Source organism: Cherax quadricarinatus, chromosome 35 (assembly GCF_038502225.1).
Source record: "Cherax quadricarinatus isolate ZL_2023a chromosome 35, ASM3850222v1, whole genome shotgun sequence".
NCBI classification, from domain to species: domain Eukaryota; kingdom Metazoa; phylum Arthropoda; class Malacostraca; order Decapoda; family Parastacidae; genus Cherax; species Cherax quadricarinatus.
In genome coordinates this window covers 12,823,554-12,840,669 of record NC_091326.1, presented here as the reverse complement: position 1 = coordinate 12,840,669, position 17,116 = coordinate 12,823,554, and the positions used below count along the sequence as shown (strand labels likewise).

The 17,116-nt window shown below is 38.3% G+C and overlaps 1 protein-coding gene across 4 annotated transcripts in view; it reads right to left on the bottom strand.

Moving 5' to 3' along the window:
- The window catches only part of LOC128695135 (DDB1- and CUL4-associated factor 5), an 80,127-nt gene that overhangs the window by 24,714 nt on the left and 38,297 nt on the right, over positions 1 to 17,116 (bottom strand). For 2 of the 4 annotated variants that reach the window (XM_053785570.2, XM_053785569.2), the window contains 4 exons: positions 14,793 to 14,843; positions 12,801 to 13,038; positions 11,522 to 11,703; positions 2,339 to 2,493 (listed from right to left, as the gene is read on the bottom strand). In XM_053785570.2, coding sequence (XP_053641545.1) covers positions 2,339 to 2,493; positions 11,522 to 11,703; positions 12,801 to 13,038; positions 14,793 to 14,843 — 626 coding nt within the window. The remainder of the gene's footprint in view (positions 1 to 2,338; positions 2,494 to 11,521; positions 11,704 to 12,800; positions 13,039 to 14,792; positions 14,844 to 17,116) is intronic. The other 2 variants (XM_053785571.2, XM_053785573.2) reach the window with 1 other exon arrangement.

Here is a 17,116-nt window from a genome sequence, read left to right as displayed (position 1 = left end):
AATCCTTTTTGCAATCAGTAATTTTAAGATCTATATTATTTAGTTTGTATGTGGCATGGTTATTTTCCTGTCCAACATTTAGAACTTTGCATTTGTCTATACTAAACTGCATCTGCCACTTCTCCGACCATTGCATCAGTCTATTCAAATCATCCTGGAGTGCTCAAATGTCCTCATTAGAATGAATTGGACGGCCTATTTTGGTGTCATCAGCAAATTTGCTTATGTCGCTATTTATTCCTTCATCTATGCTTATGTCAATTGTGAACAAGTTAACAAGGGGCCCAACACTGACCCGTGGAATGCCGCTTGTGACGTGCCCCCATTCTGATTTCTCCCCATTTATGCAAACTATGCTGCCTATTTGTCAACCATGCCTCTACCCAGGAAAAAATTTCTCCTCCTATTCTGTGTGCCTTAAGTTTCCTCAATAGCCTCTGATGTGGAACTCTATCAAAAGCCTTACTGATGTCCATATACACAATATCATATTTAATACTATGATCTGCCTCTTCAAATACCTTAGTGAAAAAAGTTAGTAAAGGTTTAGAATGCTCTAATAAGTCCTAGCTCACCTCCACTAAGTAGTTATTACCCAAAAGGTACGGTGAGCAGGGGTCAGCTGAGGCCTGAATGATTTGTCACAACCCAGTTTGCATCCAGAAACCAAATCAGCTGAACTGGAAACTCAGAGTCTTTCCCATGGTCCCTGACACTGAAAAGTGTCCATCTTGTATCCTACAAAAGGCAGTTTTCTGCTATAAGATCATTGCTCGCTCAGTTGGAATTGCACCAACAGAAAAGAAAAAGAGAAGGTAGCTATTGAGGCAGAGTCTAAGTAGGGATGACCATGATACAGAAGAGGCAAGCATGACCTGACAAGGCCCACATGCTATGTACACATAAGATATATCACAAGTAGGTAGCATAGCCTGGCATAACAAGGCTCCTAGACCAAGGGCCTGCTTACACTATGCACATATAAGACTACAAACAGGCCAGGCACGCAGCACAGCAATCAAAAGTTAGGTGCATCAAACAAAACAATTGGCTATCCCCAAGATAAATGTGAAGAAGAGCAGAAATGGAAAACTTATCAGAATTCCACTCTCATAAAGTTAGTGATCTCGACAACATTCATGCATTGCAATTTCACCCAATTTAAGCCCTATTTTCAGTCAATTCCAATGTTCCAGTCAACCAAACTTGTAGCTATTTTCACTACGAGCACAAGAAACTGCTCATTTACCTATTTCAACTATCCAATAAAGTGATCAACAACTGGTAATTTGGCCAATTCCACAAAATTAAAAACTGCCAATTTAAAAATAGGATCCAGAATAAAAAATGTAGACATTCCTGGCACTAAAAAACATTTCCTCTATTCATTAGTTGTGTCTCTGGGCCCCTCCTATATTATGCTTACTCTCTATTTTGAATTTTTATTCACACACACACAAAAAAAAAAAAAAAAAAAAAACACATAAAATTTACTCTTATGCAGACTACTGCAGCATTGTAATAATTTTATAAAAAAATGTCAGAGCCTTCCTAAATGTGTATTAGACCAACCAGTTGGACGCGTATTGGACAAGTGACGAAATTTGTGTACCCTGGAATATTGGCAAATATCGAACATTTCTGCTACTTTGAGCTCAATTTCAAGCAACTTTCAGTCCTGAAACCAATCAAAATCATCTCTGTTTCTGTAATATATCTTCCACTCAATCAAACGAGATCAAGAAACTGAGAATACAACCACAAAATCCACACGAAAATACACTGCAAATTCGGTTTTAAACCAAAAACAGTCACTTTTTTTTCCCCTTCATGCACTGTGAGATGCAGGACTTTTTTTTTTTTTTATACGGTCCACACTCACCACAAACCCATTCTCTCATATCTAGGCCAAAATTTACTGCTCACAGCTTATCTGAGTGAGCCGAGCTCATCACATAGAACTATGGCACCAACCCGCACTTCAAAGCCCTACAGCACCCACCCGCAAAGGGTTAAGTATGATAACTGAATAAGTGTAGGCTATTCAGGCCCTAACTAATACCTGCACATGATAACATTCAGCTAATGACTATTTGGGTGATAGCAAACTAGAGTTAACAGATCATTCACACCATACTTCAGGGAATTAGAGGAGAGTAATAGAGATGGCATATTCCTTAACAGGAATATGTCCATTAATCATCACTAGGGGGGTAAACTATGCCCAACAACATGAACTTTGATTAGCCAAAACTACATATATATACTGTAGATACCCCTTGGTCCAGACCTTTCTCGATAAATGCATTCCTTGTGAATAATATTAATGAGTACAAACCGCCTTCTGCTTGTTGTAAAGGAGCGAAGAAAATGCTGAGCTTTCTTGCGGTGTCTCCTGAGATGCTTGTGTTTCCTTCTGGCTCGTTTAGCAATCCTAAGTTTGGCTCTTTTCTTGGCAATCAAACGCATAATCCATTCACTTCCTCCAGAGATCTGAAATTTAAGGATAAATTTTTTTATACTTTTAAACTATAGTAATGATGTGTTATTGTATGCTAATACTGTATCAAGTTGAAGTTGCAAAGGATCAGCTCCAACACTTGGTCCTACCTTTTAACTTCTGACTTATATGAAACATATCTGTCAAACCTAAGGTCTTTTGCTCCTATCCAGAATATAGTTCACTACAGGTATGTTCATAGTGTACAAGGTGTAGAACTCCTTTTATAGCTTGTTTATATGTCTCTTGCAAAAATTCTATTCCAGTTTGTTTCCATGAATACTGCCTTAAATCATATTTCCCCAGGCCACATTTAACAAAACATTTTTTCAATAAAATAATGTCACCCTTTCAAAATGGCTTTATATAGTTTAAAGTTTAAAAATTTTCCACTTTTTCTTTTAAACACAAAAATTTAGTATCAACAGTGTGTTGCCCTCTCTCATCACACAAGTCTCTTATTTAATGTGCTGATACATTAAGAAACTAGTCATTACACTAAGAAATTTGATTGACCATTTATTTGCTGTTCCAGCCTCGTATGCTAACCAAATCCAGTTTGGTTTCCATTTACATGCAGTTAAAATTCTTTATTTCAAAAATTGTCTTGACATGATTGCTTCTCATTAATAGTTCCCATAGTACATTTTTGAAATCCCTTGTTTATCTTGTCAATTTTTTGTTACATATATTGCTAAATGGCGAATTGTAAGCATTAACAATTCAAAATTTTTCACCTTTGTTCTGGATTTTTACAACTAGAATTTATAAATTACAGTATTTGCATTTTTGTATCTTACTACAGGATCTTCAGATTGTGTTGCAACTTAGAGATTACTTGGAGTCTGTGTTTCAAAGGAAACTCGTTACCCAAGAACTAGGCTAAGATCTCCAAATTTTACTCATCTTGATTTTTTCTTATGGGGACTTCTAAAAGAACACTATGTATTCCTTTTGTCCTCAGACACAGCATGCACTAGAGGTCAGCATTAGTCACACTAGATTACCATATTAAGTTATATTAAAACATATTTGTCAACATGACTGGATGTGCACACTTCTGTGAACATCATAATGGCTAACACATTCAAAACATTTGTATTTATAAATAAACATGATTCCTTTATGGATCACACTGCTTTCTGAAGACTCTCTACCTATTTTTGTGAGAGAACAAGTACAAGCATAATTTTTTTTTTTTCAACAAGTCGGCCATCTCCCACCGAGGCAGGGTGACCCAAAAAAGAAAGAAAATCCCCAAAAAGAAAATACTTTCATCATAACTTAACATTTTCACCTCACTCACACATAATCACTGTTTTTGCAGAGGTGCTCAGAATACAACAGTTTAGAAACATATACGTATAAAGATACACAACATATCCCTCCAAACTGCCAATATCCCAAACCTCTCCTTTAAAGTGCAGGCACTGTACTTCCAATTTCCAGGACTCAAGTTCGGCTATATAAAAATAACCGGTTTCTCTGTATCCCTTCACTAAATATTACCCTGCTCGCACTCCAACAGCTCATCAGGTCCCAAATACCATTCATCTCCATTCACTCCTATCTAACACGCTCATGCACGCCTGCTGGAAGTCCAAGCCGCACGCCTGCTGGAAGTCCAAGCCCCTCACCTACAAAACCTCCTTTACCCCCTCCCTCCAACCTTTTCGAGGACGACCCCTACCCCGGCTTCCTTCCCCTACATGTCCTCTTCATGTCATTCTACTTTGATCCATTCTTTCTAAATGACCAAACCATCTCAACCCCTCTTCAGCCCTTTGACTAATACTTTTATTAACTCCACACCTTCTCCTAATTTCCACACTACAAATTTTCTGCATAATATTTGCACCACAGACAAGACATCTCCACTGCCTCCAACCACCTCCTTGCTGCAGCATTTACAACCCAAGCTTCACACCCATATAAGAGTGTTGGTATTACTATACTTTCATACATTCCCTTCTTTGCCTCCATAGATAACATTTTTTGTCTCCACGTATACCTAAACGCACCACTCGCCTTTTTTCCTTCATCAATTCTCTGATTAACCTCATCCTTCATAAATCCATCCGCTGACACGTCAACTCCCAAATATCTGAAAACATTCACTTCTTCCATACTCCTCCCCAATTTGATATCCAATTTTTCTTTATCTAAATCATTTGATACCCTCATCACCTTGCTCTTTTCTATGTTCACTTTCAACTTTCCAGCTTTCCATACACTCCCAAACTCGTCCACTAAACTTTGCAATTTATCTTTAGAATCTCCCATAAGCACAGTATCATCAGCGAAAAGAAACTGTCAATTCCAATTTTGTATTTGATTCCCCATAATTTTATCCCACCCCTCTCCTGAACACCCTAGCATTTACTTCTTTTACAACCCCATCTATAAATACATTAAACAACCATGGGGACATTACACATCCCTGTCTAAGACCTACTTTTACCAGGAAGTAATCTCCCTCTATTCTACACACCCTAACCTGAGCCTCACTATTCTCATAAAAACTTTACAGCATTTAGTAACTTACCACCTATTTCATATAAAGTGGACCCCCGCATAACGATCACCTCCGAATGCGGCCAATTATGTAAGTGTATTTATGTAAGTGCGTTTGTAAGTGTATGTTTGGGGGTCTGAAATGGACTAATCTACTTCACAATATTCCTTATGGGAACAAATTCGGTCACTACTGGCACCTGAACATACTTCTGGAGTGAAAAAATATCTTTAACCGGGGGTCCACTGTACTTTTAACATCTGCCACACTGCTCCCCTATCCACTCTATCATATGCCTTTTCTAAATCCATAAATGCAATAAAAACTTCCCTACCTTTATCTAAATACTATTCACATATATGCTTCAATGTAAACACTTGATCGACACATCCCCTACCCACTCTAAAACCTCCTTGCTCATCCGCAATTCTACATTCTGTCTTGCCTCTAATTCTTTCAATAATAACCCTACCGTACACTTTTCCTGGTATACTCAGTAAACTTATTCCTCTATAATTTTTACAATCTCTTTTGTCCCCCTTCCCTTTATATAAAGGGACTATACATGCTCTCTGCAAATCCCTAGGTACCTTCCCCTCTTTCATACATTTATTAAACAAAAAATTACCAACCACTCCAACACTATATCACCCCCTGCTTTCAACATTTCTGTCATGATCCCATCAGTTCCAGCTGCTTTACCCCCTTTCATTCTACATAATGCCTCACGCACCTCCCCCACACTCACATCTTGCTCTTCTTTACTCCTACAAGATGGTATACCTCCCTGGCCAGTGCATGAAATTACCGCCTTCCTTTCTTTGTCAACATTTAAAAGTTCCTCAAAATATTCTTGCCGGGGACTACCTAGATGGGAATTTCCCAAACTCCTATCTTGTACCAACTGAGCCCATGGAAGTCACCGCGATCATAAAGTCACTTAAAAATAACTCGGGGAATCTGTCTCACATCCCACCATTATTGTACAAGCGAGCGGCCCATGTCCTTTTGCATCCTACTACATTACTTTTTAACAAGTCACTAGAAACTAGCACTTTCCCGACACTACTCAAGACAGCAAGGGTTACACCAATACATTAAGGTGGTGACCCTACAGATGTAAACAACTATAGGCCAATATCAAACTTACCATTGCTATCCAAAATCTTCGAGAAACTCGTGCACAGGAGACTATATTCATTTATAACATCACAAAACATACTCAACCCCTGCCAATTTGGATTCAGGAAAAATAAAAGCACTAATGATGCAATTATAAAAATGCTAGACCTGCTTTACACAGCACTGGAAAATAAGGAATATCCGCTAGGAATTTTTATTGACCTAAGAAAAGCATTTGACACAGTAGACCACGGCATCCTACTCCACAAACTTGACCACTATGGTATAAGAGGCCATGCGTTTGCATATTTTAAATCCTACCTTTCTAACAGGTATCAGTATGTCACCATTAAAGACACAGCCTCATCAATACGGCCACTTGATACTGGAGTTCCGCAGGGAAGTGTCCTTGGACCCCTGCTCTTCCTCATTTACATCAATGATCTTCCAAACATATCCCAACTCCTAAACCCATTCTCTTTGCTGACAACAAGACTTATGTCATCTCCCACCCTAATCTTGCCACCCTCAACACCATTGTTAACGAGGAGCTGCTCAAAATATCGACTTGGATGATAGCCAATAAACTTACACTTAACAATGGCAAAACCTACTCTATTATGTTTGGTAGCAGAGCAGGTGTTGCGCAACTTAACATTAAGATCGACAACACTCTAATTGCCAGACATAATGAGGGCAAATTCCTTGGCCTATACCTCGACAACAACCTAAATTTCAGCACCCATATCCAACACATAACAAAAAAAGTATCCAAAACGGTGGGGATCCTCTCCAAGATACGATACTACATGCCGCAAACTGCCCTTCTCACACTATACCATTCACTTATATATCCATACCTCACCTATGCTATCTGTGCTTGGGGTTCAACTGCAGCAACACACCTAAAGCCAATAATAACCCAACAAAAAGCCGCAGTAAGAATAATCACTAAATCCCATCCCTGGCAACACCCCCCCCCCCACTCTTCATAGATCTAAACTTACTCCCTGTTCAGAACATCCACACTTACTACCATGCAATCTATATCAACAGGACCTTAAATTCCAATATTAACCTTGACCTAAAATGCTTTCTTGATAGTTGTGACAGGATCCACAGGCATAACACCAGACACAAACATCTCTGACATTCCCCGTGTTCGACTAAACCTTTACAAAAATTCAATGTATTTCAAAGGACCTAAAATCTGGAACACCCTACCTGAAAACTTTAGAACTGCAGACACATTCATCACTTTCAAAACTACAGTTAGAAAACATCTTATCTCCCTCATACACCCCGACAACTAACTACATGATAACCACCTGGTGGTTCACAATTACACTCGCTCACCCACTGACTATAAACCCAGAAATACTAATCTTAATCTTAAAATAATAAATTTTAACTAGTCATAAGTTTGCCAATGATACTCCAATATAGACACTTTGTATTGTGCCAAAACAAAAGCATTCACATTGCTAAACTCACAAATTATGATGTAGTCACTTAGCCTTAATACCATAATCTGTAAGGATTTAATTCTAAGAATTAATCTAAGTCTGCCCGAAATGCCTAGCCATGCTAGGTGTCCTAGTGGCCCCCTCTGTAATTAGTATTTTATAACATGTAAACCACACAATACCCAAAACCTGTAAACCCCACATTGTAACCCTTATAGAGAATAAACCTGAACTGAATTGAATTGAATTGAATTGAACTGAATCTCTCCATCTACTAACTCCCCTACTCTGTTTTTAACTGACATATCCATTCATTCCCTAGGCTTTCTTAACTTGTTTAACTCGCTCCAAAATTTTTTCTTCTCTTCATTAAAATTTCTTGACAGTGCCTCTCCCAATCTATCATCTGCTCTCCTTTTGCACTCTATCACCACTCTCTTCACCTTTCTTTTACTCTCCATATACTCTACTCTTCATGTAACACTTCTGCTTTGTAAAAACCTCTCATAAGCTACCTTTTTCTCTTATCACACCCTTTACTTCATCATTCCACCAATCACTCCTCTTTCCTCCTGCACCAACCCTCCTATAACCACAAACTTCTGCCCCACATTCTAATACTGCATTTTTAAAACTATTCCAAACCTCTTCAACCCCCCCACTACTCATACTTGCACCAGCCCACCTTTCTGCCAATAGTTGCTTATATCTCACCCAAACTTCCTCCTCCCTTAGTTTATACACCTTCACCTCCCTCTTACTTCTTGTTGTCATTTTCCTCTTGTCCCATCTACCTCTTACTCTAACTGTAGCTACAACTAAATAATGATCCGATATATCAGTTGCCCCTCTATAAACGTGTACATCCTGGAGCCTACCCATCAACCTTTTATCCACCAATACATAATCTAATAAACTACTTTCATTATGTGCTATATCCTAACTTGTATATTTATTTATCCTCTTTTTCATAAAATATGTATTACTTATTACCAAACCTCTTTCTACACATAGCTCAATTAAAGGCTCCCCATTTTCATTTACCCCTGACACCCCAAATTTGCCTACTACTCCCTCCACAACATTTTTACCCACTTTAGCATTGAAATCCCCAACCACAAGTATTCTCACACTTGGTTCAAAACTCCCCATGCATTCACTCAACATTTCCCAAAATCTCTCTCTCTCTCCTCTACACTTCTCTCTTCTCCAGGTGCATATACACTTACTATAACCCACTTTTCACATCCAACCTTTATTTTACTCCACATAATCCTTAAATTAATACATTTATAGTCCCTCTTTTTCTGCCATAGCTTATCCTTCAACATTATTGCTACTCTAACTTTATTTGAAACCCCTGACCTAATCCCATTTATTCCTCTCCACTGAAACTCTCCCACCCCCTTCAGCTTTGTTTCACTTAAAGCCAGGACATCCAGCTTCTTCTCATTCATTCACAATCATCTCTTTCTTATCATCTGCACAACATCCATGCACATTCAGACATCCCACTTTGACAATTTTCTTCTTATTCTTTTTAGTAATTATTACAAGAAAAGGGGTTACTAACTCATTGTTCCCAGCATTTTAGTTGACTTTTACAACACGCATGGCTTACAGAGAAAAGATTCTTATTCCACTTCCCCATGGATATAAAAGGAAAAGTAATAAGAACAAGAACTATTAAGATAAAATCAAAGAAAACTCAGATGAGTGTGTATAAATAAACGTGTACATGTATGTGTAGTGTGACCTAAGTGTAAGTAGAAGTAGCAAGACGTACCTGTAACCTTGCATATTTATGAGACAGACAAAAGACACCAGCAATCCTACCATCATGTAAAACAATTACAGGCTTTCGTTTTACACTCACTTGGCAGGACAGTAGTACCTCCCTGGGTGGTTGCTGTCTACCAATCTACTACCTACAAGCACAAATACCTGCATAAAACAAAAAGGAAAAATAAGTAAGACTGAGGCCTTGTGGACCTTTAAGTCAAGAGGGTAAAAACATACATTCTTAAGAGCAGTTAATAAACTGACAGTAACAACTTTAGCATTACTTAACCCTTTCACCGTGTCATGCATCATCCAGTTGATTCTCAGCAAGAGTCATTTCTCCATTTACAAAATTAAACCACTCAGATGAGCTTTTATAAGAGATCACAAGGTCCCACACCTGGAATTTATTTTTACCTAAAAACCTCACAATGAAACTTTTAAAAATACAGTGGAACCTCGGTTTTTGTATGCCCTAGTTTGTATATAAAATAGTTATTCTCTATAAAATGTATTTTTTATTAATATTTTTAGGTGTCTGGGATGGATTAATTGGATTTCCATTATTTATGGGAAATATTAACAAAAAATACATTTTATAGAGAATAACTATAGCAGTTTTACATACAAACTAGGGCATACAAAAACCGAGGTTCCACTGTATATTCTTTCATATATGAAAGTATCTTGACCTAGGTTTATCAAATGGAGCCAGACGTATTACAGACAATTTTTTTTTTTTGCATTATAACACAACAGAGCATTGTAGGCCTATAAGTATAAGGAAGCCCATAACCATGAAAAAGCTTTAAAACATTGTCAAAGACTTTCACCTTGTGAAAAAAAAAAAATGTTCATTGTGTGTTTTTTATAATGTATTAGCTCAACTTGATCTGCATTATCTTTTAAAATAAAAAAAAAAGTGCAGTAGCAAATCGCCATTCTTTCATCCGAGGTGAATAAATTAGCAGTTTACTTCACTATTCTACATATACAGTGGACCCCCTCTTAACGATCACCTCCCAATGCGACCAATTATGTAAGTGTATTTATGTAAGTGCATTTGTACGTGTATGTTTGGGGGTCTGAAATGGACTAATCTACTTCACAATATTCCTTATGGGAACAAATTCGGTCAGTACTGGCACCTGAACATACTTCTGGAATTAAAAAATATTGTTAACCGGGGGTCCACTGTATATTCCTTATGCAACATACATTACACCATATTTATGGTATAATCCAAAATATGGACTAGAAATGAAAGATTCTGAAGTTACAAACCTTACCAAGTTTTCTCTGTAAAGCACACAAACAGACTAAACAATTCTAGAGTTGGACCAGTAGAGAAGGGATGAGGGAGGGAGGGGAAAAGTGAGTAAGAAGGAAAGAGTGTAGGAAGTAAAAAGTGAGGAATATGAAGTGAAGGAGGGAGATAAGGGAGAGAGAGGAAGGTGAGAGTACTTGACATTTAGGGAAGATGTTTGCCTTATATTTTCAACACATCTCACCATCAATTCTGTGATTCATTTCCCATTCTTTAAAAATAATATTCACCAGAAATTCTAGCAACTCACTGTATAAAATTATGAAAATCTATCATTAAAAACACGTGCAACTTGGTGCTATCAGGTGAGGAATATTTACAATTCAGACACACACCGAGCAGGAAATGGCAGCACCTTTTTTCACCTCTTGTGTGATGAGACAGCATATGCAAAAGGCTTCAGGAAAATCATGAAAACAACTTTCTTTCAAGGAACAGACAAGATTCGAATCCAAGTCTAAGTGTGAGCTAGTCCTGCATTCTACCATCAAAATGTGATGGCTACAATAGATCTGAGAACCCTATTCCAGGCACCGTCTACCGGCCATATCCAGTGTGGTATTTACACATTTGCTTAATGGCCAAAATGTGTAAAATATTTTTGGTCAGTAAAAGTGAAATCACAACCTCTGCAAAGAGAGAGAGAGAGACAGAGAAAGAGATAGAAAAAAAAGCCTTGGTTTCTTATTACAAACCAGGTATACTCCAGGTATATAATTTCAGCAATGAAAGCATTAATTAGGTGAAAGTTCTTAAATGTAAACTATCTTCAGGTAAAGCAATTAAAAACTACCACAGCCAAAACCCACTTTATCTCCTTCATCATCATCATCATCATCATCATCATCCTCATCATCATCATCATCATCCTCATCTTCTTCATTCTTTGGAGGATCGTTACGACTCTGTCTTCTTCTTGAGAGTTGATTTGACCTTTGTCTAGTTTCTTGTTGTTCATCAGAACTTTCTTGTCCATGGCTACCACTTGGTTCTAGAAGAAAAAAATGACCATTACGGAAAGAAAATCTAACAGTCGCCAATCAATCCAATGCACTCACATAAGCCTTCTGATGTTTTTCCAACATGTAGAAAATTAACACCTCCAGTTGTTGGTGCAAAGCTTAATCCAAACCCTGAGGCTACCTGCTGATCCTTCTTAAACTCCTTTAGCCCCCTCCTCATTCTAACCCTTCCTAAGATGACCCCTAACCTTCATAACTTCCAATCCAGATTTATATACAGAAGAACACCGTTTGTATGGCTGCTAGGTTCTTGACCCCCGGTAATAACCAAAAATCGCCAGGGAGTGGAAAAAGAGTGTTGTTCAACATCGAATACGTCTAAAATGCCTCCTAACGTGTTTACACTATCATGTATGTATTCAGTGCTCAATACAGCTAGGCATAAAAAAAAGATACAAAAGTAAAATAAATACACAGTACATACAATATTTACATTAAAATATGGTGCCAGTTGCCCTTCCTTATGCAACTGTTGTGCAAAAACTGCAGAAAAGTGGGAAAAAAAGCACAGAATATAATGAACAATGGCTCAATTAAAAACTAATGAAAAGATGGAACACCAAAAAGAGGGTGCTGAATACGCGGGGCCTTCCTGTACTCTCTTGGTCATCTTACTGAGCTCCATCCTCTCTAAATGCCCAAACCACCTCAACCACCTCTCCTCAGCCTTCTGAATTATGATTTTAGTAAAATTCAAATTTCATGTACTTTATTGATGGAACTGTATGACTTCACCTTATAGGCAATTTTTAGGATCACATTATTGTGCAGGTCAAGAGATGGGTGTAATATGATTTATTTCAGGTGTTTTTAGAACATCCTATTTTCATTAGTAAGTATTCCTGTCATCCTTCCATTATCCAAATGATTATCTTCACCTGTTAAGTAACTACTTTATATTAAGTCATCTGTATCTACAAGTAGATTTGCATAATAAATAAAAATTGTGAAGGTATATATGTTCTAGTTCTTTATCATAAATACAATAACATCAATGTTAAAAATTCAACCTGAGATTTCAGCAAGCTATTTTATTCTGAAACTAGTTTGTGTAGTAAAATCTTACCATCATCGGAATCATTATCATCAGACTGTGATGTGACAACAGCCAGAGATGAGTGAGTTGTAGTAGTTTCTGTATCATCATCATCTTGCCCTGAGAGTTGTGCATCATTTTCAAGATCATCAGAAAGGTCGGTGTTCGAGGTCCAACCTTCCACCTCTCTCTGCACTAGAGAGTCAAAGAAAGCCATCATGCGAGGGTCCTCATCTGTGCTTCCATGGCTGTAGTCATGATTCACATCCTGTGGAGTAAAATTATTTTGATCACAAACACACGTACATAGCTGACAATTTATGACTAATGTTGTTATTATATTCACATGGAAGTGCTAAATCTGTAAGGGTCATACAGCCTCTTTCAGAATGGGAGATTATCAGGTCTGATTCAGTGAAGGAGAGGGTAGCTCTAGTTCCTTGGATCAAGAGCCCTACATATCAAGGCACCCCTAAAAGGGCATAATATTACTTAATTCTCTGAAAACACAATCTTCGCTGCACACTACACTAGCATCTACCACACTGAATTACCTGGTCTTCGATCCTACCATACACTAACCCCAAACACACTTGAACCATGAAAACAATTTTATTTATTCACCCTACAGATGGGTTTGCATGTGGGAGTTGGAGGGTCATTTGAGCTGTGATGTCTGCACAATTCTCGTAGTGCAGTTACTGAGCGAGTGATGGTGAACATGTTCCCTTCTATAGGTCAACACACTATAGTGAAAAACAGCCAATGTGTTTAAAAAAATATAAATTCAAGGGCAGGAGATGTAGAGGTCATCCCAAGAAGGGTCAGAGGAAGGGTGTGAAGACAAAGGGATGAAGCTGAGCATCTAGTGGGCATGTGTGTGTGTTCCTGATCAGAGTGGAGACAAGTGGCTTTTTGAGATATGATGAGCTGTTGGAATAAGAGTGAGGTAATATCTATGAAGGTAATTGAAGAAACCAGTAGCTGGAATTGGGTTCTGGGGTGGTCAGCACAGTGCTTGCACTTTGAAGAACAGATGGGAAGTTACAATCCAGTGGATCATTGGATCTGTGATGTCTGTGTACTTTTAGAAGGGCAGCTACTTATTAAATTATGGTGAATGTTTTTCTTTTTTGGGGATCACCATCTTGTCAGAAAATGGCCTATAATAGAAAAAACTTACAACCCAATCTCTATGTTCTTGAATCATTATAGTTAAACATTAGAGGATCGATGTGTCCAGACAGATGTGCAATACTTCAACTGCTAAATTTCTGGCCCACACTGTGCACATGACCTGCTTCCACTATTAAGCCCCACCCATGTGTGACTATGTATACTATTATTGCATCACTACTTCTACTGGCTCCATTACCAGACTGACCACTAGCTTCCTTTTAGAAATCTAGAGGATGTCTTGACTACTTGACTGCTAAATTTCTGGCCTACCTTCTAGGGCCTGACCTACTTCCACCAGTGGCCCCTGCCTACATGAGACCACATCTACAACTGCTGCATCATTCTGCTAGCTTGACTAAAAAATGCTCCAATATCCTATCTCCATATTAGATTGTCAAGCCCCTGGTGGGCAAAATCTCTCCAAACAAGATACCCAGGTGTTGCATAAATGTCTTATTCATCATCATCATCTCACTATTATAGTTCCTGCTATCTAAATAATAATTGTTTTATAAAGTCAGCCCTAAAATCCGGCTTTCAGTCTTTTCAGGATGTACAGTATACTCCTTCAAACCAGACCCCCAGAGCTCAGATATGAATGCATACTCCCACAACCTAGAACACTAGGCACGGATCTGAGTGTACAATCCCTCAAGCCAGACTTAAGCAGACTTCCATCAAGTGTATACTCACTAAAGAAATGTCTACCATAGGAAAAACCATTACCCCAAACCTGTCCTCTGAAGCACACAAATCAAACATCAGCAGCAGCATAGGCTAAGCTTGTGAACATACGAGTGGCATTCAGACACTTAAACAATGACATTTCAAAACACACTTTACCTCATATGTGTGACCCATTCTTGAGTAAGCAGCACTGTATGGAACCCTCACCTAGTAAAACACAAAGTGAAACTCAATTAAGACCAAAGAAATGCATCTAGACTGGCACCAAAGTTTGAGGAAAATTAGTTATGAAGAATGCGAGAGCAAGGCTGCTCGTGTCTGGCAGAACAAACAAGAGGGTGGTAACATAAAATACTTTAGGACATTACTTATTCAGGTTAAAGACAAAGTCAAATGAAATGGACAATGATACAGTGGAGGCTAATTCCATAAAGGAATCTGGCATGCTGTTGGAGTGTAAGGAAGGTAGCATTAGTAGGATGATTCAGGAAAACTGGTTAGCCAGATTTGAGCTCTGCAGTTGAGGAAGGAGGGGTCTTAATATAGCAGTTTGGAGGGTCATTTAAATTGTGATAATCCTTGCACTTCTGACAAGACAATTACTGAATAAATGATATAAATGTTGCCTTCTTTGGGTCATCCTATCTTGGTAGGAAATTGCCAATGTGGAAAAAAAAAAAATGTCAAAAAGTTTTAGATTATCAGTACTTATTTTGGCTATACAGTATCTTGTATACAGATATAACTAATGTATAATTAGAATGACTCATGCTGACCAGCAACATACCACCACTTGATCAGAATATGTAGTGAAAAGACTAGAGAAGTTCTATAAAGTTGATTGATAAATTGGAATTACAGCGGAACCTCAAAAATCAAACTTTCTTCATTCTAGACGGCTGTTCGAGTGCCATTACCGAATGAATTTATTCCAATCAGGAATAATGTAAATTAGATTAGTTCATTTCAGACACTCAAAATTACACTTATAAAAGAACTTACAAAAATACACTTACATAACTGGTCAAGTTGGGAGCAGTTCGATATTTGAGGTTCCACTGTACTATAAACTGATGTTATCATTATACAATGATACTAATTAATAGTAATAATTTTATGCAAAAAAAAAAATGCAATGGAATTTATGCTAGTACTTCTTGTGACAATCATGTTACAGATATATATTTTTTTTTCATCAAACCGGCCATATCCCACCAAGGCAGGGTGACCTAAAAAGAAAAATGAATATTTCTCTTTTTAAATTTAGTAATGCATACAGGAGAAGGGGTTACTAGCCCCATGCTCCCATTTAGTCTCCTCTTACAACACACATGATTTATGGAGGAAGAATTTTGTTCTGCTTCCTCATGGAGAAGAGATATACAGTGCTAGTCATGGAATTATACCTCCCCCTCCCCTACACACATACCAAAACACAAACACATCCCATGAAAGATTATAATGTATATATAATTGCACACTTACTGAGGTTTTAATACTTGGTGCTGTATCCTTTACTCTTAATCACGTCCCTCAGCCATGTAGGAAGACTCTCTCTGAAATTTTTGAGTGTTTGGGGAGGTATATTATTCCATGCCGTACGTATTGCAGCCTCCAGCTGTGGGATGGAACTGACATCCTCACCCAATAAACTTCGCTTCACTACTGACCAGAGGTTTTCAATAGGGTTTAGGTCTGGGGAATTGCCTGGCCACCGAACTAGATTTGGTGGCATGACACAGCGCACTGTCCTGCATAAAAACCATAGCCCCACACTTGTCAAATGCCTCAGGTAAATTGTCACACAATAACTCCAGGTAATTATACTGGTTCATATACTGTTTTTTGGGAAGCGCAATGAGTTCAACACACTGAGCGCTGAAACCCCCCAAACCATGAGCGAGTCTGGGTGTTTAGTGGTCCCACACAGGTCTAGTGGGTCACTACCTCTGGGCCGGTACACATCCCCCACGGTTACAGGTGATGGTGAGGGTTGCTTCATCACTCCAAAGTACTTCACTGTTGAAGATTCCAGTGAAGATATTTCTTTGCATAATCCAGCCTACATTTCTTCTGTGGCTTGGAGGATTAGTTTCATAACCTGGCAGTGACTACTGTAACCCAGTTGACACGTCTGTTAACAGTTCTTACAGACAACTCCGAGAGAAGATGTGGGTTCTTTTCTTTCAATTCTCTAATAGTTACCTTAGGTGTGCTCTCTAACTACTTCTTTAATACAGTTAAGATATGAACAGATGTCTTCTTCGAGGGGCCAGGCCAAGGTTTGGAAGATGGTAACTCGACGCACCCACCAGCCTTGAAACGCTGCACCCAGTTCCTCACTGAATGCTCATACACACCAACATTCTCCACTATTAATTTCATCTGGTGCCCAGGTTTGTGAAGCCCTATGATTTGAGCTATAGTTTCAGGTGTTAAAGACTTCCTCTTACCCACAATCAACCATGTATAGCCCCAAA